Source organism: Podarcis pityusensis (assembly GCF_964106645.2).
Source record: "Podarcis pityusensis genome assembly, chromosome: 8".
In the NCBI taxonomy this organism is placed as follows: Eukaryota; Metazoa; Chordata; class Lepidosauria; order Squamata; family Lacertidae; genus Podarcis; species Podarcis pityusensis.
The window spans coordinates 48,403,458-48,430,115 of NC_138033.1; the positions used below are offsets into that span (position 1 = coordinate 48,403,458).

At 49.9% G+C, this 26,658-nt stretch overlaps 1 protein-coding gene across 1 annotated transcript; it reads right to left on the reverse strand.

Annotated features, from left to right (window-relative positions):
- Nucleotides 1-1,563: 1,563 nt before the first annotated feature.
- On the reverse strand, nt 1,564-25,572 carry LOC308483668 (B-cadherin-like). The gene is made up of 16 exons (XM_081017769.1): nt 25,368-25,572; nt 25,056-25,170; nt 14,128-14,348; nt 13,009-13,155; nt 12,605-12,760; nt 12,095-12,239; nt 10,530-10,705; nt 9,686-9,814; nt 9,087-9,272; nt 7,912-8,156; nt 6,829-6,971; nt 5,402-5,626; nt 4,720-4,938; nt 3,924-4,054; nt 3,355-3,501; nt 1,564-2,575 (listed from the first exon to the last, which is right to left on the reverse strand). Exons 1-16 carry the CDS (start codon nt 25,416-25,418, stop codon nt 2,366-2,368), a joined length of 2,646 nt encoding a protein of 881 aa, XP_080873895.1. The 5' UTR covers nt 25,419-25,572; the 3' UTR covers nt 1,564-2,365.
- Between the last annotated feature and the right edge of the window lie 1,086 nt (nt 25,573-26,658).

Here is a 26,658-nt window from a genome sequence, read left to right on the forward strand (position 1 = left end):
CCCTAAACATTTCATCCTCATAACAACAATGTGAGGCATGTTAGGCTAAGTGAGAGTGACTGGGCCCAAGGACACCCAGTGAGCTTTATGGCTGACGCTGCACTCCATGGCTACTAAGCAGCCTCACTCACTCAGTGCTCATGGAGGGGTTCCTTCTAGCTGCTCCCTAAGGCTTTTTAAAATAAAAAAGTAAAAACCTCTGCAAACGTGAGAACATTCACTACAGTGGTACCTCAGGTTAAGAACTTAATTCATTCTCAAGGTCCGTTCTTAACCTGAAACTGTTCTTAACCTGAGGTATCACTTTAGCTAATGGGGCCTCCCGCTGCTGCTGCCACATGATTTCTGTTCTCATCCTGAAGCAAAGTTCTTAACCAGAGGTACTATTTCTGGGTTAGCAGAGTCTGTAACCTGAAGCGTCTGTAACCCGAGGTACCACTGTATTAGAAGAGAGGTTGTGTTTGCCCAGGGCCACAATCAGCTAACTGCACCCATGTATCCACCTTCCCTCTCTAGGCACCCCCTTCTCTGCTTGTCAATCTAGCAGCAACAGCAGCATCCCCTGGCATTTGGCTCTGCCCTCAGGCTTGCAGTCACCCGTATAAGTAACTTAAAAGGGAAAGGATGTGGGGAGGGGAGGTGTTTGGAGCAAGAAAAACCTGTTGGGTGAGTATGGGGACTGACAGCAAGCCAAGGGGCCCTGAAGCAAGTAATACTTGAGAAGGGGCAAAGTAAAAGGAGTGGGTGGGCAAGGTCTTTTCAGCCTAGCTACTCCCCCACCCTTCAAAGAGGGACTCAGGTTTCAACAGAGAGCTGAGCTTCCAGGAGACTGTTGTCCAGGAATGTGCTGGAGGCAGATGGTTGCCGCTGGGGAGGGGGGGGGATAGTGGTCAGCCTGGGTCTCCCACAGGGTTTCTATGAGGCAGGGTGGTGTATGCAGCTGCACCAGTGCCAAGGAAGACACCTGCACCCCCCCCCAGCCCTGTGCAGCGCCTCCTCCCCAGAGCAGCTGTGCAACCCTGGCAGCCCTTTCCTGCCAGCTCCCTCAGGAGAGGTTTATCAAGGACAAAAACACAGTTGCAACTGTTAAAAAAGGCAGGCCTCCTAGGGAGGTCGAGCGAGAAGGCAGGGGAAGCAAAACTGAGTTTGTGAAGATGCAGTCAGGGATGGTCTGGGAAGAGATCACGAGAAGGCTATAGAACATGGGTAGGCAAACTAAGGCCCGGGGGCCGGATCCAGACCAATCACCTTTTAAATCCGGCCTGCGGACGGTCCAAAAATCAGTGTGTTTTTACATGAGTAGAATGCAGTTGGGTGCAGAGAGAGTGAGGATGAGAGAGGTAGGTGGGAAAAACTGATTAGAGGGTCAGCCCCTCATAGCTGGGGCTGATGGGAGTTGTAGACCAAAACATTTGGACAGACATAGGCTTGTGGGTTTGTTTTTCTCCTGGATACATTTTACTTTTCAGTTCAGGGTAGGCTCTGGTGCCCCGTGACATCCCTGAGCAACTCTTGATGCTCTCCCATCACACACCCCAGGCAGGCTCAGAGAAAACACCCATGTTTAAAAAAGAAAATCCTTTATTAAAACTTTACACCCTGATTGTCCAACCCTTTAGCTTAACACCAAGTCTATTTCGTACCTAAAAGTAGGAAAGAACTGACCTAGGAGCACTTAGGAGATGCTTATTTAAAAAAAAAAAAGCAGCCAAGAGTTTCTAAGAGGACTGCTGGCACTTTGGGGGCCGAGCCAATGGGGAGCAGGTGCCCCAGCTGATCGCAGGAGTCTGGGCAGGGCTGCTCCACTACAACACACACACAGCTACTACATCCCCATGCACCACACCTGCCCCATCCCACAGTCCTTCCATGCATCTCGTACGGAGGCACCAAATGAATATGGGTGGAACACACATCAGCTCCAGCAGCGAGAACTGGGCATCTTCTGACACACGCCCTCTCTTGGAACCAGGGTACAGAATGCAGACCTCCCTGAATGCTGACAGGTTCCTTGGCAAGGGATGACGCTTTCATCAAGAGGCACTCAGAGGCAGGTAACATACAGCATCGCTCATCTGGCTAGAAAGCCTTCGCAGGCACATTCATGAAGGCAGCCTGTGAGTTCAGAGGAAGCCAGACACTCTGCCAGGAAGCTGCTGGGTCCTTCTCAGGGCTTCAGGTGTTGCCACCAGGGACCCAAGAAGGAGATGCAGTGTGTTTGGCATTCGGACAGGAGCCGGTGCAACGCAAGGGAGGCTTTGCTGGGAAAGAGGAACATGTGGTTCTTGCAGAGATCCCCAACGGCAGGGGTGAGAGCCAGCCACAACCACCCAGTCTCTGGGCTGCAAAAATCCACCCATGGCTCTTAGTCGTCGACGCCCCCGCCGTACATGTCTGCCAGCTTCTTGAAGCGGCTGCCCCAGTCGTTCAAGTAATCGTAATCCTGGTCCCGGTCAGAGCTTGAGGAGTTGAGGGAACTGAGGGAGCCGGCCTCGGAGCCACTGCCCTCGTAATCAAACACCAGCAGGGAGTCATAGGGGGGCGCCGTGGGGTCCGTGTCTGCCGCCTTCAGGTTCTGCAGGAGCAAGGGGAGATGCTGCCTTTATAGATGTAATAGTTTTATATATGTTTTCAGTATATTCTAAATAACTTTGGGATGCCTCGTGGAATGTGATTCTTAATAATAATAGTCTCAGCTGTATAAAACAGCCAGTTATATCTCTAAGGGTCAAGAGGAATTTCACATTTTACACCAGAGCTAAGAACCAACTGTGCAGGAAAACTTTTTCTCAAACTGCAGTTCTCTTAAGAAATAAACATTGCAATCTGGTAGAATGGATAGTTATTTCTGAATGAACAAACATTCATGTGAGAGATGTGGGGTGTAAAATCAGTATGTAAAATCAGTCTTAGTCATCTGTGGATTGCAGAGTCTCCAGCAGCACAGCTGGGAAACCGAAAAAAGCTGCTGCCCGTCAATTTCAATGGTACCAAACTGAAAGGACAGACTTCTAGAAACTATTTAGGGGTTGAAGAACAGTATGAAAAGACAAACTAAATTATTATTATTATTATTATTATTAATAATAATAATAATAATAATAATAATAATAATTTTATTATTTATACCCCACCCATCTGGCTGGGTTTCCCCAGACATGCACACTCAAGCTTTAACCACTTGCTTGCCTTGTGCAACAGGAGTGGTAAACCTGTGGCTCTCCCTACAACTCGCCATCCTTGACCACTGGCCATACTGGCTGGGGGTGCTGGGAGCTGGGCCCAACAACATCGGGATGTGAAGCAGATTGCCGACCGGCGTTCCCTTTCAGCACCCTCCTCCTCCAACTTTACCTCATGGATGAAGTTGCCAATTTCATCTGGGTTTGCAGGGCGCGGGCGGTACTGTGGAGCTGGCAGAAGGGTGGGCAGGACATCGTTCCTGAGGACGACTTCTGGACGAGCATCCAGGCCCCTGTGTAGCTGGCTGAGGTCATAGTCCTTTCAGAGGAAGGGGGAGGAGAGGAGAGAGAAAAGATGATGCAGAGGCTCTGCAGCTTGAAAATTGCAGAATACAACAGGGCAAGGAAGCTGCATCCCCTTCCTTGCCATTTAGATGTTGATGGTAGGCAACTGGAGGTACTGGAACAAAATGGGGAAGACACTTGGAGAGGATGAAGACCAGGTCACAACACCACCTGACCCATTGTGGGCTGTAGAGGATGGACAGCTGTACACGATGGAACATGTTTTTCAGCAAAAGACCGTGCTTATCTCTGGGAGGAGAGTCTTCTGGGGGCATTGCACGTATTGAGAATACTATAGTCCCATCAGACATTTGCAACACAGCACATCCTTTACAGAAGACCCCTCCTCAATTGCTCATGTTCCTTTTAATTGGATAGAGCCAAAGGGGCACCCACCTGGTCTTCCTCGCCACCTCCCTCTTCACCATAGTAGAAAATGTTGTCCCGGGTATCTTCCTCTGGGAGCAGCAAAGGCTCCTTCACCACTTTCCTCCTTCGCACAAAGAGGAGCAGCAGCAGCAGGATAACTGGGAGAGAAACAGAGACTCAGCACAGCATCTTAGCAGGTGCTTCTGCACTCATGTCAGAGGAGCAAGCCTTTCCCTGTCTGGTGCCCCCTCCTGGTGTTTTGGACCAGAACTCCCATCAGTCCCCAGTCAGCATGGCTATATGAAGCTGGAACTGAAGGGAGTTGAGTTCAAAAGAGAGGGCACCAGGTTTTGGAAGGGTGAACTGAGATTCTACTGGAAGCAGGCGTCTATGCCTCCCAAAGGCTTGCACAGCTGTTTGTTGTAGCAGCCCTGGCTACAAGCTCCACAGGCGAATTGTGCCTCTGGGGCTAGCCAGGCGGTGCTTCCCAGGTCCCTGTGGGGCAGTGTAAGAAGGCACCTCTCTTTATGGGGCAGGGGATCAGCTCAGAGATCAGCAACTGCCCGGAGGACTCCTAAGGAAGGAGACTGAGGGAACACTCCACAAGGGAGCATGTTCGAAAAAGGATGAGATGCTGCCAGCTTGGCAGGCAAGGGGTGACATAACTGGGCTCCTAAGCCCCACAGGGGTGCCTCAGAAAAAATGGTCAAGGGAGCTGTGGACTCAGAAAGCTTGAAAACTTCTGGTATAAGGAGTTGCCCTCCATGGTTTCACTCCCCCACTCTGCCCACAGAGACAGAAGGACAGTGACCTGCACACTTACTCAGCACAGCCAAAATGGCTCCCAGGATGGCTAAGATGATGGGAGCCTCAATGCCAGTCCCCTGCGGACCCGGGCACCCTTCTGTATGCCCCTCACAATCACAGACAGTTGCTGTGAGGACCGTCAGCCGCTCCATGTTCTGGTTGTCAAAGAGCTGGAGGTAAACTTTGTACGTCTCTTGCTTCAAGGGCTGCAACAGTGTCAGGGTTGCAATTTCTCCTGCAAAAGGAACAACCAGAGCATAAGCGCAATGAAACAGGAAGGGAGTCGGCTCATTGGGAATGGATTATGGCCACCGAAAGAAGCATTCCGTTAACACTCAGCTAATGAATTCTCTTCAGCTGCACCTGCTGAAAAGGAATGACGGCCATACACAGTGTAGGACCTTACCCAAGTAGACTGTCTTAGAAAAAGGATTTCCAAGCATGTGCAGACAGGGGAGCTCACCCCAGCCAGAGCAACTGGCTTCCCTGGGATATTCCTAAGTCCCAAAGGGAACAGGGAATAACCATCTCTGGCTGGCTAAGACCTTGTGGGGAAAGTGGGGAGGAGAGAAGGGAGAACTAAGAAGAGGGAGTCACTTGGGCATTGCTGCCAAAGGAGAGAAGATTCCTGTTCCAGCACAGACCATGGACAGCTATTCTGGAAGGGCACCCCATTTCCTCCCCACTGCTCACCCCACCTTTGTTGTCCATCTCGACAGCCCAATTTTCTTCCGAGTTGTGGAGAAGCTCTGCACGGAACGGGGAGGTGTTGGGGGGAAGGTCCTTGTCCAGGATGCGCAACATTTGGGGCACTGGCTTGCTGTTGCAGACGATGATCTCCCGCCGGTCGGGTTCGGGGCCATTGTCGTTCACATCTAGCAGGGTCAACAGGAGGGTGCCCGTCCCGGTTGCTGGAGGGGTTCCTGTTTGGAGCAGGATGGAAAGAAGGTGGCTTTAGAAACAGAGATGAATGAGGAAGAGGAAGGGCTATAGTCTGGCCCAGACTCACTTGCCACACCTTCCCAGACACAATTCTGCAGAGAATGCCAGGAGCCCGGCATTCAAATTATGTCCACAGGTTTCAGAGCTTTTCTAATGGATATGGTCAGAGATAGGCCTTAATAAAGGCTGGCAGTGTCCCCTTACAGTCCAGCATGCAAATGATGGAGCTTCTGGGTCCTGTATAGCTACAGACCCTCTCTCATGGCTTCCTGCTTCCAAGAGTTGCTCTTTGCAAAAACAAAACAGAACCAAGCATAAAGGAATCCAGAATCTTACCAATTACAAACAGCAAGTTCAGAACACACAGAATGAGGACATGTGCAAAACATTCAGGTTTGTGCCAACTATCTGCTTTAATGTAATTTATTCTGAGGATCTGTGTTGTGTATGATTTCTTGAAGTAAAACATGCTTAAGTATGTCAAGTCAAATAGGCTTTTTATTTAAGATTGATGCTCAAACTGCCACAGCTTATATATTCCATTTGCTTTGGCTTTTGAAGAGCATTAAACCCTCTTCAAAATGCATGCAATGTTGAGAAGAGCATGCTTAATTCAGCATTAATCTGCACAATGTGGCTTATTAGCCTACTTCTTTTTTTTAAGCACAGACTGTGAGACTTTTGCATAGTAAGAGTTGTGGCTGTGGTGCTGTGTGTATCATCCCCAAGTGAGTCCTTGCAACACTGTTCTTCTCAAGAGAAACAGAAAGTGGGGTGGGGTAGGGTAGGGGCAAGAGGTGCCCCGGGTAATATGTGAATGAACATTTTCCTCCTCTTCCCCATTGCCATCCACTGTGGCCTGTGGCTGCATCTCACTCCCATCCTCGTCAGCCAGCAGGAGGCTGTCTGGGACCCCTGATTTGTGTCTTCAGAAGGCCTGGGTTGCACCCGCCTCTGCCCTTGTCTCTACTTCCTAAACAGATAAACTGCCAAGGTCTGGGATGTGGTTTCTCGTGACAGGCTGTGAGGAGGCTGCAGCTCCATAGCCACGTGCCCCTCACATGGGAAGCTCCCAGGCGGCTGATGCACAGGCCAACAAAGAGTCCTTTGATTCCCTCCCCCCCCCCACAAGAGATGGTGACCCAGGGCAGGGGACTCGTCCCTCCTACCACACAGAGCTTACCATCATCCTCCGCCAGCACAATGGCCATGTAGGTGTCGTTCTTGACAAAGTGGGACTCCCGGTCCAGGCTGCTCTTGGCTGTGATGATGCCGTTTTCCGGGTGGATGGCCAGCCAGTCAGCCGGGTCATTCCCCATAGAGTACCTGGCAGGAGAGAACACGTTTAAATCCCAAGGGACCACAAAAGGAGGAATGTGTCTTATAAGGCATGCCAGCAAGAAAGCCCCTGAGAATTTCAGCTTTGGGGCTAATTCGCACACACTGTTTGCTACAGCAATGTTAGGATGGGTCCTGTTTCGGGACGCAGGTGGAAGACTTAGCATGCCAGAAAAGCTGGCTCAAGTTTCTCCTCCTCCCTGATCTCCCAGTTTTTCTGTGCGCACAAGGATCTTAACCATCTAAAATATATACCTCCCTTGTTTTTTGAGAACAATGCATCACAAGTGAGCCACATAGAAAAGGGTTGTGGGGCAGCGTACTTGCATTTTGGAAGCGCTGCTTTTTGCCCCATCCCCAGCGGGAAAGGTAAACAATCCCTACCCCTCGAGACACACATCTTTCAAGATGCAATTTATCTTACTTTCAATCTTTTCCCTGGATCAGGCCAACATCATGCCTTTGACTTCAGCACAATAAGCTTGCTGCATTGAACTCAAAAGCAGATAAAATGCAGCCTCATTTGACCAGCTGCTATTGATCCAGGGAGCCTGCAGGCCTGCTCTGAAACTCAAGACTGACTTCTCCTTACATTCTGCGGCACTTGCACATTTCTCAACACCAACCTGAGCTGGTCCATTAAGAGGTATCACTTTACCTTCCCTGCATTTCCTGCCCTCCCTTTCAAGCACCCAGGGCTCCATTTATTAAGACGGAGCCACAGAGCATTGATGGACATCCCGTTCTTGGAAGATGGAAATGTTTAGAAGCAACAAAGCCTAGCCTGATGTGGCTTTTGCTATCGGCGATCAGCCCCATTGATCTCCACCCACCTCTCATTGAGCCATTAAGCCAATGCTGCCTGCCTATTAACACTATTCACCCCACTAGGTTCAACTCCTGGCCAACCAGCAACAGAAATGCTTACTTGATTTTCTGGGACTGCATCTTATCTGGGTCCTGTGCCGTGTATGCGGTGACTTTCTGCCCTATTGGGATGTCCTCTGAAACCTCTGCCTTGTGGATGGGAGGCGCAAAGACTGGGGCCTCATTCACATCCTTCACGTTGATTATCACAGTAGCTGTGGAGGTTGGGAGCTTCACCACAAAAGGGGCCTGGTTGGTGACAGCTACCTGTAGCAAGTACTGTTTCTTTGCTTCAAAGTCCAAGCCCTAAAAACAAGGAAAAGACCAGACATGTGGAACTGGCATTTGCTGGGGCTGAAGCAGGAGAGGAGTGGCAAAGCCAGGGAGGGCAACTGCAGCAACCACTGTTGTGAACTAGAGCCAAGGGCATTTGCCTCCCTCTCTCTGTGTGTCTCTTGGACTAGGTAAACTACCTTACTGCAACAGCAGTCTTTGCCAACCACCAGATGTTTTGCACAGCTGGGCTACAGCATTGCTGCTATTGCTCCTTCAGCATCCTAACAGGTTCCTAAGTCCTCATGTTTGATTAAATGCACAGATCTACTGAAGACTTGCAATGAATCAGGAGGTGATTCTTCAACTCAACTCCCAGATCCATCTTTATGTCCACCTGACATTTTATTATTAGTCCCATAGCCCCGAAAGCCACTCCCCTGAAATTAAGAAAATGCAAATATATAAATACTAGCTCTCCATCATGAAACTGCTGTTTTCCAACTAGAAAGCGGGTTGATGTTTTTGTTAATGCTAGCCCTACTCTACTGATTGCTTTCTCTTTTGTGCTAGCATGGGAAATGGCAGCTTTACAAGTGTCACAAAAATTTATTCCACATTTACAAGGCATTCATCTTTTAGAGTGTTCTCTGGAACTCCCTGCCCATTGATATCCAACAGGCACCTCATATTGGACTGTTTCTGGCACCTGTTAAAACCTTTTCCACATAGGGAAGCTTATCTAGGCATGCTGTTTTATTAGGTTTTTTTAAATGTTGATATTATCTATATTCTGATTTTATAATGTGTACTGTTTTTAAAGCCTGCTTTTATTCCCCACCCTACCCATAAATATTTTGTACAACTCTTTGCCAACCGCTTAAATGATACTTTGCTGATTAAGCAGCACAAAAAAAATGCTAAATAAAACAGGTGTACAAGCACACACATTCCAGCACCTACTTTAGCAGTTTTCAAGATGCCTTCATTGGTCTCTGGATCAGTGGAGATGGTGAAGGAATTCCCCTCATTGCCTTGCACAATGTTGTACTCTGCAAGCCATGCTGGGGAGCCGACCGCATCCTTGTCAGTCACAGCCAGCCTCACGACCTCCAGCCCTGCTTCGTTCTCTGGTACTTCTGCAGAGTACTAGGAGAAGTGGAACCACCCAGTTAGCTGCACAGATAGGGAAATGCTCCTCTCTGCTTGCAAGGCACAGCCCCATCATGCATGCACTACACAACCCAGCCACCCACCAGTCCCCAACCCCTTCAGCTTAGTATGCAAACTCCTAGTGGCCTTGTCAGCAGCAGTCCTCAGTCTGCTGGAATTATTTGTGCGCCTATCCTGTTGGGGCTTTGGGATGAAATTTCTGACCCACATAAGCCAAAGGCCGTTTTGCAACCAGGAAGATCTAAAACAATGGGGGTTGCTATAAGCAGCAGTTGTCTACAAAACAGTTACAAAACCCTAAGCATTTAGAGGAGCTGCTGCATTGTCTGATCCCTTGAGACACCCCAATGTCATGTGCATCTCCCCTCCAAAGAATGCAGGATTGCTACCGTTGGCTCCTTGAACTCCGGTGCGTTGTCATTTACATCTGCAACTTCTATCACAGCCACTGCGGTGCCAGTTAACCCATCGCCATCCAAATCTGCTGCTTGCAGGGTCAGTGTGTATTCGCTCACTCTCTGGAAGAGGCAAGTATTGTGGTTGGTATTAGTGACGGATTGACAAAGGCTCCATTTGAGTAAAAGCGTCTCTTCCTTCATTCTGTAGCCTGTGGAAAAAGTACGCCACCCACTGCAGACATTCTCACACATGCAAACCAGGTCTAGAGCCTTGAAACCACACCTCCTGCCCGGATTTGTGTCTAATCTGGGAATAGCAAAGCAGACCTCCCTGGGCCCCACTAGGCCTACAAATCATCTGAAGATGAATTCATGTCCAGGATCCTGCAGCTCTCCAAAAAGGAAGGACTTCTGAGGTTTGAGAAGAGGGTTAGAGCTAAAACTCTTCTCTGCTCCAGCGGTACTTACTTCAGAACAGAAAGACAGCCCTAAAATGTAAAGGCTCATCTACTCCAGCATCCTGTCCTTACAGTGGCCAATCAGATGCCTCTTCTGGGAAGCCCACCGGGAGGACATGAGCAAAACAGCACTCTGTCCCCACTTCAAAAGCCAGTTGCTGGGAATCACAAGAAATACTGCCATATCACAAGAACACAGCCCTCCAGGAATTTGTCCATTCCAAATTGTTGGCCGCCACTACCTCTTATGGCAACAGATCCCAGAGTTTAGCTATTCACTGTACTTACTGCGATGCTGCCTTTTCCCCCAGGCAGCCAAGGCCCATTACCCACTCCACCAGTTATATGGCTCCCCGCCCTCCGTGCTGGCCTTTTACCTCTCGGTCCAGGCCACTGGCAATCACACTGATGGCCCCTGTTGCCTTGTTGATGGCGAACATCTGCTTGTGGGGCACCTCGGGAACCTGGCTCAAAATGGAGTAGGCAATGACGCCGTTGAGTTGTGTTATGCCATCGTCTGCATCAGTAGCGGTGACCTGCATCACGGAGGTGCCTAGTTTGGTGGCAAAGGGGATGGCAGAGGAGGAGGGAGAAGAGGGAGAAGGAGGAGGTGGGGCAGGGAAGGAGAGAGTGAATGTAATGCCCAGCATATGAAGCAGCAGCCTTAAAGACAAACAAAATCTGTCTATCGAGCCTATGACTGTTTCTGCTTGAAACTGGGGTTCCTTGCAACTGCAACACAGGTGCTCTGCTCTAGCTGCTCTAGCCCTCCCATAGCTTGCACCATCGTTCACCAACCTGGTGCCCTCTGGGCATTTTGGATTACAACTCCCAAAATGCCAAAAGCTTAAAAGGGTTTGAGCCAATCGTAGTGTCCCTTTTCTCCTGGACAGGATATTTTGTTTCAAGGGCTTCTTGGTCTGGACAGTGTCATTGGCTGGAGTAAGAAATTAGTTTTCAACAACCGATTTAAGAAGAAGAAGAAGAGTTTGGATTTGATATCCCGCCTTTCACTCCCCTTCAGGAGTCTCAAAGCAGCTAACATTCTCCTTTCCCTTCCTCCCCCACAACAAACACTCTGTGAGGTGAGTGGGGCTGAGAGACTTCAGAGAAGTGTGACTGGCCCAAGGTCACCCAGCAGCTGCAGGTGGAGGAGCGGAGACGCGAATCCGGTTTCGCAGATTACGAGACTACCGCTCTTAACCACTACACCACACTGGCTCTCATCTAATCTGCTACTGTGCTAGATTGAGAGATTCAGAAGCACATGGCAAGGCTTGCTTATATTTTAGAAAACAAAAGAGCAGGTGGTGTTTTGAACACCTTAGGGCAGTTTTCTCTTATTTTATTGCCTCCAGATGTGGGTGGACTACAACTCCCACTAACCGCAGCAGGCTTGATCAATGGTTAGGAGTGATGCGAGCTGTGGTCCAACAATTTCTGGATGGAAACAAGTTGGGTAAGTAGAATGAGGATGCCTCTTTTCAAATCTGACACCACCACATACTTGCATAATCAACCACTGAAGTATACGTAAATCTCCACTTCAACCATAAGCATCCAATGAAAATGGTCAAACCCGTCCACTGTATAATCAAGGCTTAGTTTTGGAAATATAATCTGCTGCCAAAATGAATAAGCCAACAGAATTAGTAAATTTGCAAAGTGGATGTTTGATTTATCTATCAAGAGGGGGACTTTTTCTTCTTTATTGAAATAAGCATTGTTATAGTTCCCAGTTAGAAGAGACATTTATATGTGTGGTGGTGCCAGATTTTGCTTTATTTTTAACTTTAAAAGCATGGGGAAATCCACCCACTGTTGCAGCCAGATAGCAAATAGGAGAAGACAGAGTGCGCATAACCAGCCCAGAGGGGCCCCCTCTCCCCCCCACCCACATGATGCCATTTGCTCCCTCTTCCAACCCCCTCCCCCTCCTTACCAGGTGTCACCCCTTCCAAGACAGACCCTCTGAAGACCTCCTGGGTAAACTCAGGCCTGTTGTCATTTTGGTCTGTGACTTTGACGACGATATCCATGGGCTCTTCCACAGGTTTGCCGTTCTCAGACACAGCATGGGATAAAAGCTGCAGGGAGACGGAGAGCCACATTTAAAGCACTTCTGTGGCCTGGAAGTTTCCTTCCTCTGCTTCTAATTTGATGGGAGGAACATCCTTCCAGCCTAAACGCCTGCAGACAGACTTAAACCCAACAGGGGGCCTGGTTTATTTATTTATTACATTTATATCCCACTTCTTCCTCCAAGGAGCTCAAGGTGGCATATATGGTTCTTCCCTCCCCGCCCCCCGCCATCACTTAGTCCCCACAACAACCCTGTGAGGTAGGTTAGGGTGAGAGGCAGTGACTGCCCCGAGGTCACTCAGTGTGCTTCAAATCCGAATGGGGATTTGAACCCTGGTCTCCTGGGTGCTAGTTCAAAGAGTTCCCTTACATGGTACTTGTCAATCTTCTCCCTGTCCAGTGGCTGAGTCACTTTCATCCAGCCTGTCTCTTTCTCAATGATGAAGACTCCTTCAGGAGGGCTATCCGCACCCTGACCGGTGATGCTGTAGAAGATCTTGGTTTCTTTGTCCCGGTTGGATTTGATCTGAGGCAGGGAGAGAAAGATAGGAGATGCTGCAGAAAGCACTGGATGCTCACTTTCTGTAAAGGGCTGCTGGTTCGGGAAGACTGAGCACCCTTCACTATCCGAAAAGCTCAGCCACCTGCAGCCTCAAGCAACATATTATAAAAGGGGGCATTAAGCACAAATACCCTGGGAATGAATCCATATGCCCTTGTTACCTCTGGGGCAAGGCCCACAGACACCCCCATCACCACAGGAATCTGCCATACCTGAACAAGGTTCTTAGGGAACGGGCCCCTTTCATTTTCAGGAACGGATATGGGAGGGATAACCCAGTCCCTCTTCTGCCTCTTCAGGCCAGGCTTTGCCGGGGAGAAATACAGAACTTCTGCTTGGCTGGCAGGCTCAAACTCCTCCTGTAAGAAGGGACCAAGAGTTTTAGAGACCTCTGCAACAGCAGCTGCCTTCCCAAAGCAGGTGCTGCTCTCCAGGTGTGGGTGGACTGCCATCAGCTCCAGCAGCTGGGAGCCCACAGGTTGGGGAAGGCAGAGCAAAAACAACAGAGCAGAGTAAGAGGAGCTATTCTGGTGCCTTGACTGCACCCATATCCTATCCAACTATCAACAAGGAAAGAAGGCAGGTGGCAGGTCTGTTAGCACTGCAGGCTGCAAGGCCAGCAGTGTGGGGAGGTCGCTGTCAATTGCTTTGAGAACAGCTGACAGCAGCCCCCGCCAGTAGCAGCTGGCCCAGTTAAGCCTACCAGCAGCTTCAGAATAGGGAATTCTATATACAGTGAAACCTCAGGTTAAGTACTTAATTCGTTCCGGAGGTCCGTACTTAACCTGAAACTGTTCTTAACCTGAAGCACCACTTTAGCTAATGGGGCCTCCTGCTGCCGCGCCGCCGGAGCACGATTTCTGTTCTCATCCTGAAGCAAAGTTCTTAACCTGAAGCACTATTTCTGGGTTAGCGGAGTCTGTAACCTGAAGCGTATGTAACCTGAGGTACCACTGTACAATTCTAACCCTCCATGGAAAGCCAAATGTCCTCCTCTGGAGAGCAAGTACCCATCGAAATTCTCTGCAAAAACCCAGAAAAGGAGCCAGTTTTGAAAACACCAAAAAAGAATCTCCCAAGAGCAACAGAATTAGAAGCTAGAGCAAATGAAGACTGTGGGGAAATCCAGAGTTATTTCTGTAGCAGGAAGAGTTTCCCTCCTTGTGGCAAACGGAGCCCCTCCTCAGAGAGGTGCATTCCACCTGCAGAGGTACAGCCTTGCCCTATTAGCATAGTTTCCACCACAGCAGCCAATCTCAAAAGACAAAGGTTGCCATGGTGTCTGCCACCTGCACTCCCCCGAGGCCCCTGCCAGCTGCTTTGCACACTACCTTTGGAGAAGGAGGGCCTTTGTTCCGCACCAGCACAGTCACCAAGGCAGAGGAGGATCTGGTGCCCGTGGAATCCCAGGCATGCACAGCGAAGGTCGTCTCCTGCCCATGGAGCCGCGTTTGGCGCTGCACCAGGACCGTCCCATTGGGCAGCACCCGGAAGTTGGCATCCTCTGTTGTGTACGAGGCCAGCTTCCATCCCTGGCAGTCTGCAAACTGGACTGGGGGGTTGGGGAGGGAGGGAGAGGGAGGGAGAAGGAAAAGAGGCTGCGTCAGCCTGGATCCTAGCCTAGCAGGAAAAAGCTCCACTCAATAACATTAAGAATTAAATCTTACCCCTAGAGGAGAGGTATTTTGGCCCTGACTGATCCTCCATGCCATCTGCAGCTCACAGTCCAGGTTATTTAGATCCCCTCTGAGCATCAGCAACCCTTATCAGGGCCAGCCAAACTTTGACCTGTCTCGGCACATGTGCAAACAAGTTTCCTAATTGAGGGGGCAAGAGTTTGGAGGAGGAGAGTTGGAATGTGCTGCTGATAAGCCATCGCCCAGGAAGGGAAGCACTGAAAGATCTCAACTGCATTCAAGAGAGCGTCTTGCAAATGGATGGGAGGGGTCTTGTTTGCCCTTTAATGGATTGGCACTCGGAGAACCTTGAATTGCTTGCACAGCCCCTGCAGAGCAAGGGGGTGTTTGAGCAGCACCGGCCAGAGCAACAGCAGCAGCAGCAGGAGAACTCCAGGCTTAGTCCAGACTGATTAGAGCACTCTGCTCTGCTGATGTAGCAAGCAGCCAAGCCCTCTGTGCGTGCCAGAACAGATCCCACTGACTGGCCTTGGAAGCAGAAGCCCACCGCGGCTTAAACAAAATATGACGGGGCTCCCCTCTTGCACAGGACTGAACCCACACCCAGTCACAAAGTGGGCTGCTTGTCATCATCAAATTATCTGGATTTTCCCAATGCAAACAACAAAGCGTCCACTTTGCTCCCAGTCCTGGCCTCATATTTCAGCTGCAGCTCATAAGATGGAGACCCCACCATGTCCCCCAAATAATAATGGTCAGGGAAGAAGAAGAAGAAGAAGAGTTTGGATTTGATATCCCGCCTTTCACTCCCTTTTTAAGGAGTCTCAAAGCGGCTAACATTCTCCTTTCCCTTCCTCCCCCACAACAAACACTCTGTGAGGTGAGTGGGGCTGAGAGACTTCAAAGAAGTGTGACTGGCCCAAGGTCACCCAGCAGCTGCATGTGGAGGAGCGGAGACTCAAACCCGGTTCCCCAGATTACGAGACTACCGCTCTTAACCACTACACCACACTGGCTCTCAGGGAGTGATATCAGCAGCATTTGCATCAGTATAGACAAGTTGAGAAGCCTGCTTGTCCAGCCAACAACAGGAGAACAAAATATATTTTGCACCAGATGTAAGAAATAGAAATTGGGTAGCTATTAGGGAGGCTCTAGTGTGTACAACTGCATGTACATGCACACGCCTGGACAAACTGTATTCCAACGTCTTGGTGCAGGGGTGGAGAACCTCAGGCCAGGGCCAATGTGGCCCACCAGGCCTCTGTCTGGCCCTCAGAACTGTCCTCAGGTCACTGCCCCTGCTTTGTAACCTCCTTGAATATTTTTGCCTGACTGACAAAACTCTGACCGTGAATGCCTTGGGTATGGGATGTAGGATAGAGGTGTGCAAAAACCAGCCCACTGTAAAATTTTCATTAATTACTCTGCCGGCATTTACCACTGGCCCTGCCCACCTCTGGCATGTGGCCCTCTGAAGGTTGCCCAGAAGAGAATTTGGCTCCCTGGCTAAAAAGGGCTTTGCATCCTGTACTTAAGACAAGAATATTGAAGCATTTTGAATTCCGGGGAGGTCAGATCCAAACAAACACAACATAGGTTTTGTGAAATAGTAGAACCCCATAAACAACAAGTCAAAATCCCCACCCCACCAGGATGCCACTACTATGTCTCCCACTTTGCTTCAAATATTGAGGGGGACATGGTGAGGCAGTGTACCCACCTCAAACATTAGTTTGCCTCTCCCCATATTCTTGTTTCCAGCCAACTCGCAAAGCCTCCGAACACGTTAATTCTTGTGTCACCAGTGCAGGCATCCGCAACACACCCTAAATCGACTGCAGCAGCAGAAGCAGCAGCCAGGGCCTTGGCTCTGGATTCTGGGAAAATATGCCCTTCCCACCAGGAAATTGTGTGGCAGTATTAGATGCATGATGCACTTCCTGAGACTTTCCATAAAAGCCCAAACTAGTTTCACTGCCTCTTTATAGCCCCTGCTTTCAATCATGTGACTTATGAGTCAGTCATAGGAAGGGATAAGTATTTGAGCTTGTTGCAGAGAAGTTCCTCTATGTCCTTTCAAGGATGAGCTTCACTGCCCACTCTAGACCAGCCTTTGGCAGCCTGGTGCCCCCCAGATGCTGTGGACCATGACTCCCATCCGTGCTGGTTGGGGCTGATGGGAGCTGTAGTCCTAGCCATCTGGAGGGCACCAGGTTGACGAAGGCTACATTAGACCCTTCTCTTGTTCCTTTCTCATTGTTTAAACTAGACTCCCAAGATCCACCAACTGAAGTCAAATAGTCCAGAGATGGGGAGATGGTGCCCTTTCTCCAGATATTGTTGGACCCCATCTCTCATCAGCCCTGACCGTTGGTCATGCTGGCTGGAGCTGACGGAAGCTCGACAACATCTCCAGAACCACAGCAGGTTCCCCCTTCTGGGGGGACCAGTGGGGTAGGCAAACAGATTTAAGCGTACAGTGGTGCCTCGCAAGACGAATGCCTCGCAAGACGAAAAACGCGCAAGACGAAAGAGTTTTCCGTTTTTTGAGTCGTTCCACAAGACGAATTTCCCTATGGGCTTGCTTCGCAAGATGAAACGTCTTGCGAGTTTGTTTCCTTTTTCTTAAAGCCGCTAAGCCGTTAATAGCCGCTAAGCCGCGCTTCGCAAGACGAAAAAACCGCAAGACGAAGAGACTCCTGGAACGGATTAATTTCTTCTTGCGAGGCACCACTGTAAATGGCACTTTTTCTGAGTGCATATGCTCAGCCCAGGAATGTGTTTTCAGTCCCTTAACTGAGTCTCAAGCTTTTTCCACACAAAAACCAACTCCTGTCTTCCCTCCTCATTTCCACCTGCTCCCTCAAGACAGCCTAATTTAGAAAGAGGCTTTTAGTTGCTGCTGTTGTACCATCTGGAAGCAAGAGCACTTTGCCAATGTACGGCAAGTGACCCCAGAGATCTACTAATAGATCCAGCGTCTGCCTACTCCTGTATTATGGAACCTGGATGAAGACTATCAAAGGAGATGGGCAGGCTGGTTTCCCTCTCATGCTGTCCCAGGGTATGGGCTGAAGCTGTAGAGGAACATAGGTAGCAGCTTCCTTACATGTCAAATCAACAGTCCATCTAGCTCAGGATTGTCTACACCAGGCACCCCCAACCTGTGGCCCTCCGGATGTTTTGGCCTACAACTCCCATGATCCCTAGGTAAAAGGACCAGTGGTCAGGGATGATGGGAATTGTAGTCCAAAACATCTGGAGGGCCAAAGGTTGGGGATGCCTGGTCTACACCAACTGGCAGCAGCTCTCCACCATTTCAGGCAGGAGTTTATCACAATTCTACCTGGACTTGCTGCTGGGGGTTGAGCCAGAGACCTTCTGCATGCAAGGCAGGTTCTTGACCACAGAGGCCACCACCTTGCTGAAGCTAAGCAGAGCCTGGATGCGAAGCCTGTGGATACAGCTTTTAGTTTCACGAGGAAAGGCAAGCAGGATATAAACACAGTCGTACCTTGGATCTCGAACGCCTTGTGACTCCTGAACGCTGCAAACCCAGAAGTGTTCCGGTTTGCGAATGTTTTTTGGAAGCTGAACACCCGACACGGCTTCCAATTGAGTGCAGGAAGCTCCTGCAGCCAATCAGAAGCCGCACCTTGGTTTTCAAACGTTTTTTGAAAGTCGAATGCACTTCCGGAATGGATTCCATTCAAAAACCAAGGTATGACTGTATAAGGGAACAAAACAAAATGCCAAGCAGGAGATGGGCTGTGGAACAAAGTGATTCCTTTAAAGGAATCCCAAGGGACTTTGCGGCTACAGGCTAGAATGCCCAGCCCATGCTTCACCACACCCCAGGAAAGGAATAGCACAGATTGCATATGTACAGGATAAAATGCCTAGTTGAAGGAGGAAATGTCAGCTCCACTTGATTCACACTTCTGATGAAGTTGGCCCGTGGAAGCTTACGAACCTCTTACCCTCTGTATACAGGGAGAGCCAACAAAGAAAGCACCAACTGCACCAGATTTGACCTTATTTATTCTTCTTTTATTAATTAAATTTATATCTCAAGCTTCTTCCCAAAGGTGCTCAGAAAAGATCTCAACTTACAATTCTTGTCAGAAGAGGAAAATCTTCAGTAGGTGCAGAAGAGACAACAGGGACTTTGCCAGTCTATTATTCAAGGGGAAAGGATTCCAGAGGGCAGGTGCCACAACACTAAAGGCCCAATTCCTACATTCTACAGAATGGACTTCCTAAGAAGATGGTATCTGCAAAAGGTATCTGCAGCATGCAGTGATTGGTTGGTTGTATAAAGGCTGAGACAATCTAAAGAAGTGGGGTCTGACCCATAGAAACTGATGCCACAATAAGCCTGCTAAGTCTTCAAGGTGCCACACATTTTGTTGTGTTGCAGGGAAACTACTAGAGAAACTACAACAGCCTTCTCCAACCTGGTCCTTTCCAGCTCCTTAGAACTATGACACAGGCATGTTGGCTGGGGCTGAGGGAAACTGCAGCCCCCAAAACATCTGGAGGGTACAAGAGGGGCTTGAACAGCTCTAGAATGACTCTGAGATCAAGAGAATCCCTGATGACAATTAGTGATAGTATTATACAAGTGACTTTTTGCAACTACGCTTATCTGACTGTTGTTGACAAGCCCTGTTGAGAGACAGTGAAAAGCCTGCAGTAATTAGCAGACACCATTAACAACTGTGAGGCTCTGAAGAGCAGAAGGGCTCATGAGTCATGCCCCATCAGTGAGAGTATCTAAAGCCACAACTGAAATGAGACCCTAAATGAAACAATTCCTTTCTTTATTGAACTAGAGAAAGCCATTAATATTCCAAGAGAGCTTTCAAACCACTGATGGCAACAGCTAGGACTGGCCCTACTGTTAGGCAGAGGGAAACAGTCATCTCAGGCGGTAAATGCTGAGGGGTGCAGAGCTGTGTGCTCTATGAGGTTGCCACTACATTGCCTCGGCTAGCCTCCTGCCTTCAACTGCAGTAATATAATAATAATTTATTATTTATATGCCACCCATCTGACATGGTTGCCCCAGCCAATCTGAGCAGGTCAATAGAGAACGTGGCCCCATTGCTCTTGCTGAAGTAAGATTCAAGTGTCCATCTGGTTGGTTCCGGCACCTGGAATGAGAGGAGGCACCATCTTGTCCTTTGACTCAGGCAGCAAACTGTTTTGGGGCCAGCCCCGGAGGCAACACTGCACAAAACACAAGAGAACCCACAGAGCCGTGCAATGATGCCATCAGCAACTGCGTGTGAAACCCATGAACAGAAATACCAAGTTCCAGAAAGGTAGCAGCTGTGTGTCAAGCCTGCTGCAGCAAGAACAAGTAGTGTTGTGGCACCTTAGTCACTTATGGCAGAAGTGCTTGAGGATCAGAATTCAATAAATCAGATGCAAAATGTGCACGACAGCACATCCATGCATCTGACCAAGCAGACTTTCCTCCATGCAAACCTATGCCATAACAAGCCTGGAAACACAAATACCATCTATTACTCAACAGTCTGAAGGCCTCCAGGTCCTTGCATGTTTTATAAACAGCAACTGAACTTGAGTCAGCAAACTGGACATTGGAATGAGATGTACTGAGCTATATGTGTAAAGATAGATGAATGTATGATGGTTCTTGTATTGTCAACATGAGCCGCCTTTTTTGTTTGCTGTTGTTCCCCCCTTAACCCCCCTTCCACTTTTTCTTTTATCTTCATTAATAAATTTGCACACACCAAAAAAAATGTATGCCATAGCAAATTTGCTTATCTTTTAAAAGTACCTCAAGACATCAAAATCACCCTGTACTGGTCCTAAAATGCAGAGGAAAGACCCATTGCCAACAGTGACATTCAGGACTATGAGTTGCATTCAGCTAAGTCCTACTCAGAGGAGACCAACTGAAATCAATGAGCCTGCCTAAGTTGCTTGCATCCACTAACTTCAAAGGGTCCACTCAGAGTAGGACTAGTGTGGAATACCAGTGGGTAATTCCCACTGCAGTTCCTCCTCCCAGCTTGGAGATTTGTGACTGCAGAGATGCGCCTGCTTAGCCGCGACCTCTCTGGAACAAGCACCGGAATTTATGCTGGGAAAGAACAGACTCTTCCGACTCTGTGCACATCAGGCATGGAAAGGTTTGGAGGTCAAAGCCATCTCAGTCCATCTCTGAGCTCTCATCACTTAGTGGAATCTGACGCGCCCCAAAGCCATTAGCAGAGACCCCTCCGTATGCCATTACTGGAAATAGCTTCCTTCTTCCCTTCCCCAAGAGGCTTTGGCAGCAGCAGAGGAGAGCAAGTGGGTTTGCCATGCCTCCTTCCACAAGCAAGGCAGCTCCTAATGGTCACGTGCGCATGCAGGGCTGGAATCAAAAGGTCTGCTGGGGCCTCTTAAGAGCGCACAGCAGGGGCTGAAGAGGCAGGCAGGGCCCCATCACATCCTGCAACCTACCCCTGAAGCCTTAACTCAGCCTTTGAGTCAGTGCAGTCACTGGAGCAGTTAATCCCCGGCCAGCCACACCTCAACAAGAACGAAGGAGTTAGCAATTAACCTCTTATATTTCACTCGGCTCTGGACTGGGGCTCCAACTCCAGCCCTCCATTGAGTGGGCAGCAGGGGCAGAAGCTTGTTCTGCCTCTGAGGGACAGGGGCACAGGAAGCCCTTGGTGCTGCTGCTGAGCCCAACAGGAGAAAGAAGAGATGGCACAGGGGCTGCTCCTGTGCCCACATGGGGAAGCAGTTTTCGGCCCACTTCACAGCAGGTAACAGGGGAACAAGCTTACAGTGCAGCCCTGCCCCCCACCATGACCTCCCCCTTTCTCCAGCATGCATGGAATTCGCTCCCCCCTCTCTCCCTCTGCGCTCTTATCTCAAGGCCCCTCCATTATGGAGGTCAAGCTGTGCAAAGAGGTGAGGAGAGCTGCAGCTACAGCAGATTAAACCCTCCTTCAGCAACTCAGTAAACACCAGGCAAATTCTGGAAGGGGCAGGGAATACAGCCAGGAACCCACCAAGGTTCCTTGTCCTATGGAGGACAAGGCTGAACAGAGCCACCTTCGAAGGAAGGTTTGCTTTCTGTTGCAGAAAGCAAATCGGCATAACAGCTTTGATAAAACTGGGGGGCGGGGGCGGGCGGAGAGATGCTACAGTAATTTCAGCTAATCCACTCGCAACTGCCAAAGTGTTCTGATGAGTTTCCGTCAGGTATCAGTTTACCCTGGCCCTTGACATCATACACACACATTCCAGGACCAACTTGGTAGTTCGTTTAAAAGTTTTTACTGAATACTGAAGTGCTGTAACCCACCCTGGGAGCCTACGGTGAAGGAGCAGGTAAGATATCATCACCAGTATACAAAAGAAGACTTTAAGAGTGCAAAAGCATAAAGAGGAATCTGTAGCAGAAACATACAGATTGCACAGCAGCTACACTGACCGGCCAGGAAGTCTTGCTACTGAGTCTCAAATATACATGCTGCAATTATTTAGCTGAAATTAAAATGTACTCTGCACATGAACAAAAGCTCTAATTACTTTGTATGCATCATAGCCAAGCCCTGGCTTTAAGTTACACCTTGGGCATGGATAAGGAGGTATTCCTGCCCTATATGACTGGAAGTTGCACTCTGGAGAGTAACAGACACTTTCAGGAGCTGCAAACTTCCTCCTCCTCCAAGATCCAGAGGCTACCATGAGCAACAAACAATGAAATCATAATGCTATACAACTTGGACCATCTCCCTGGGGTAGCAGAGAAACAGAGGCCAATCTATAGAGATTAAGTCAGCCAGGATTTCCTCGTTGTGCTCTAGCACTGAGCTGGCACATACCGGTAATCGGGCAAATCGAGAATTCCCCACCATACAGAGGGGAAATCAGATGAAAGTTTTGTGAACTCGAAACTGGGGCTACAGAGCCTCCCACCAAACTATGCAGGGAGCCCAGGTTCTGACCTAAAGGACACAAACATTTGCATTGCAAGGCCTTTTAATTGGCTTTGGGTGCCAGCCAGCAAACTGTGTGCAGGTTGGATTAGGCCACGGCTGGGTGAACAGGTCACTTTCGAACACTGGAAGGTCTTGCTGAGCGAGGACGGCCAGCTCCAGTGTGCCAGTACTCTCTCACTGCTCATGCCACTGCCTTTCATTCCCAACCCCAAGGCAGGTGGAAGGAATTCTGTTTGGGGAGGCGGAGGCAGGGAGAGCTGGTTGCTTGCAGCAGAAGGGGCAGTTTCGGTCTCTGGGAGAGTTAAGTCACTGGCACAGAGAGAGTTAAACGGATTCCTGCTCCTGGCAGGGGTGACCGAGAAAAGGAGACAGACCAGCCTCTGTTCCATGCACAATGTCCCTGTTTCACAAAACAACTAGACACACATTTGCTGGCAATTAGGATGCCATGCCGAACAGCTAGGCCAGCCTGCCTGCCCCCCCGCCGCCCCCATCAACATCATCTGGAGCAGCAGACCTCAAGAAAGATGGAGGAGGATGGAGAGAACTTCAATGGCATCACGCAGCAGGTGCCTGGGGGGGGGTCTATCACGAAATTTAGGTAGCACCCACCTTCAGGAAAGAACACAACATTCTCATCCATCAGTGAGTGGAACAGAGGAAGCCATAATGTAGGACATCAGCCAAGCCCAGTTCTGTTGGTCCAAAGGCTGCAAAGGCCCATCTGCTCCTTGTTACAGGAATTCAAGTGGGGCTCAGGGAGATCAGCCTTGAGGGCACAACAACCTCCTCTGGAAAAGCTGCCGGAGAAGCAGGAATGGTGCCGTGATGACTGGGGAATCCTGGGTTCAAATCCCCATTCAGCAGCCAAGCTCATTAGGTGAGCTTGGACTTTTCACTCTCTCAATCAACCTAGCCAATCAACCTCACAGAGGTGTTGAGAGGATAAAATAGGGGGCAAGTGGCCAGGACAACTTATTTGGAGGAAGACAGGATAATTACAATATCAGTAACTATTATTAACGATAGCAATAAGTATGAAGAGTAATGATAAGCCTCAGTCCCTATAGAAGCAAATTCCATCTTGTCCCACTGTAAGCTTATACCAAGAGGCAAAACTTGGCTGAAGCTTATTCAGGCAATGGATTTGGTGGTGCCTATGGAAACAGTAAAACAGTAAAACAATTTAACTGTAGAATGATGGAGCTTCGTTTCATTTACAATTCTTCAGAAAACCAAATAACAGTTCCAAAGATCTATACTGATTTGTGGATCATGTAATAATGTGTTCTATAGATGTATAAGTTGTGGGTATGAGAATACAAGTTTTCATAATGTATTGGGGGCGGAATCCCTGGGGAAATAAACAATTGATTTTTTAAAAAAAATTAATGTAATTATTGTTTTTGCTGCGTACAAACAACATTGGGGATTTCTCCCTCAGATGTCAGAATTGCAAACCCTTTGGGCCAACTTCCACCAAAGCACCTCCAACTTTTTTGAGGTTAACTGGCAGCGGGGGGTGTGTGTGTGTGTGCATTTCATGAGCAACCTTTGGGGGCCTTAAGCACAGAAGGAAGAAAAAGATGGGACTAGAGAGAGAAAGTTGGGCAAATGAGAGAGACTATGCTAATGCCAAAGCAACCAATTTGTGGTTATGCTGGGATTTGAATTGCAAAAAGGCAAGACAAGGGAGGGGGGTTATCAGAAGATGGGCTAGGTAATGAGGGTCGCAAGAGTTATGGGAATCAACCCACAACAACTGAAGTTCCTTTATTGCCTTGCCAGGAATTCCATTCCTTTGAGTTGGTCATTTCCAAGCCACACCTTGTGGAAAACCAACTCATCACCGACCCCCTCCGACAGCACAGCTTCACAAGCACCTGGCGGGGGAGGGGAGAGCACATGGCTGCGCAGGAATAAGCCCTACCCCGCCCCCCAGGCCCAACCAGGTACCCATCAAGGGCCATCAGCCCAGGATTATCATGCACAATGGCTGGGGACAAAGCATCTCACCAGGAGTAAGCCGGAAGGAAGCAGACCCCCCCCCCATTCCAGGACACTTCAAACAGTACTGCCACGCCAGGCGGAACGCGGCCACCTCAAGGGCCAGAGGCCACGGGCGAGTGACGCTTGCCAACCCCACTCGTAGCTCTCAGAAACGGCGGGATCGGAGAGGCAGTGGTCAGCCCGCAGTCCAGTTTGTAAGAGTAGGAAAAAAGACTAATCCAGTGGATTAGAAAAGCAGCGCCCGGGGCTGCAGGAGGAGCCCGTCGCAGCCGTCGCCCTGTCGCAATCTTCGAACCGGAGCCCTCGAGGCGCTCTGCCGAGATGGATCTCACCCCCGCCCCACCCCATAAACGATACTACGGGAAATCGAAATAACACCAGCACAGGGAAAAGATCTGCCAGGAGACCTCGGGGGGCAACAAAGCCGGAGGAAGAGCAGAAGAAGGGACAGCCAAAAAAAGACGCGAGCGCGCCCAGACGCCACAGAGAGGGGCTCACTTCAGACAAAATACTCGAAATCGTGCAATCGCCTCCCCTGGCCCAGCACGCAAAGCCCCCAGTCCTCTTCCAGGTCCGGCAAAGTCATCAGACGGTATCCCCCTCTACCCGCGCGCGCCGCCGCCTTCTCACCTTGGCCCAAAACGTGTCCCCGGGGCAGGTCTCCGTCCGGCACCTCGAAGGTGAAGACTTTGGAGGTGAAGCCAGCGGAGCAAGGTTGCGTCGGGTCCGCTAGCAGAGTCCCCACCTGAGAGGGGTAAACGGAGGGACAGTCAGGCACCTGAAGCCTCAGGGAAGCGGGAAAGGGAAACGTGACCCTGTGCCCCCCTCCCCTCGAGGAACAACATCTCGCCCAAGGCACCGATGCGCCCCTCCGCTCTCCTTCCCCGGGATCTGCTGTTTACCGACACCGCCCTTCGGGGACCCGCTTAGTTAGGTACTCACCTCGAGGAGGAGAAACAAGAGGGGCCGCAGGCAGCTCCGCGGGAGCCCCATCGCCGCGACCCGAAGCTAAAGCGCCGCCGTCGGCAAAGAGAAACCTCGTCGGAGCTCCGGGCGCGTCCCGCGTTGCGTCGCCTGGAGCTGCCTGGGCTGAAGGAGGCCCCCTCGCGTCGCCCGCCTGCTTCGCCTGCTACTACCACTGCGGGGCTCCGCCCGGCCTGCCCGGCGCCTTTAAAGCCGCCGCGCCAGGTGAGGCTCCGCGGGCGGGGCTCCCGCTGCCACCGCCCCGGCCCCTCCCCGCTCGCCCGGGTCTTGCAAAGGCGGCCAGGGGGCGAGACCGGCTCCATCCCGAACGCTGCAAGGGGAGGGGGCTCTTCCCTCTCTCACACACACACATGAAACTTGGTGTCGACAGCTGTTTCGGTTACGCGGGGGGCGCTTTTCTGGCAGGGGGAGCCTCCTTCTTTATTCAGCACCCGCTCCCAAATTGCTTTCACCTCCCTACATCGCTTAACGCGATTTTAGCTTTCTGCATGTTTAACGAGGGTTCAGCTGGAGGCTGCATTTTTCAAAATAAAAAGTACCCAAAGAAGGAAATAAAACTTTTACAGTGATATGCTCAAAAAGGGATTGTCCAAATCTCTCTTTGGTTTCTCGCTCCCACTTTTGAGTCCCACGCCTTTGAGTCCCGTCCCGTCCCCCCCACGTTGTTGCAACTCTCCATGGGGCTCGATCCTGGCCATCCCTTCCTCAAGGCCACGTGGCTTCTCCCGCTAGGAGCCCCGGACCCCAAGGCACGAGCTCTCCCAGGTTGTGGGAGCTAAGATTTGCAAGGACCTGGATGTAGAGCACCAGTGGGGGAGCCCCCAGTCCAGGGACCATCATTGCCCGAGTGGTAGAAGATCCTGGTAGGACTTTGTGGCAATTTGGGAGAGAGCGAAATGGGAGAGATGCTGGAAAGCGTCTCCAGCAGAGAGGCGCTGGGGTTTGAGCTTCCATAAACTGTGCCCTCCTTGAAGCTGGGACCCCGTGTTCTCATTCCTGTTTGAAGGTACCTGTGGACAGCTTCACAACAGTCAGAAAAGGCCCTTTTGCCATGCTCAGAGGCATAGCTTCCTTCACCTGTCGGGCTTTCCCAGCTAGAAATGAGTCCCCACATGCTAAGGTTTTAGACTACTTTTAAATTTATTTGTGTTTTTGTGTGGTTTTAACTCACTTTTAATTATCTTATGTGTAAATTACCTTGAGGTGGGGATTTATAACATGATTAATAAATCAGTGATGATGGTATTAA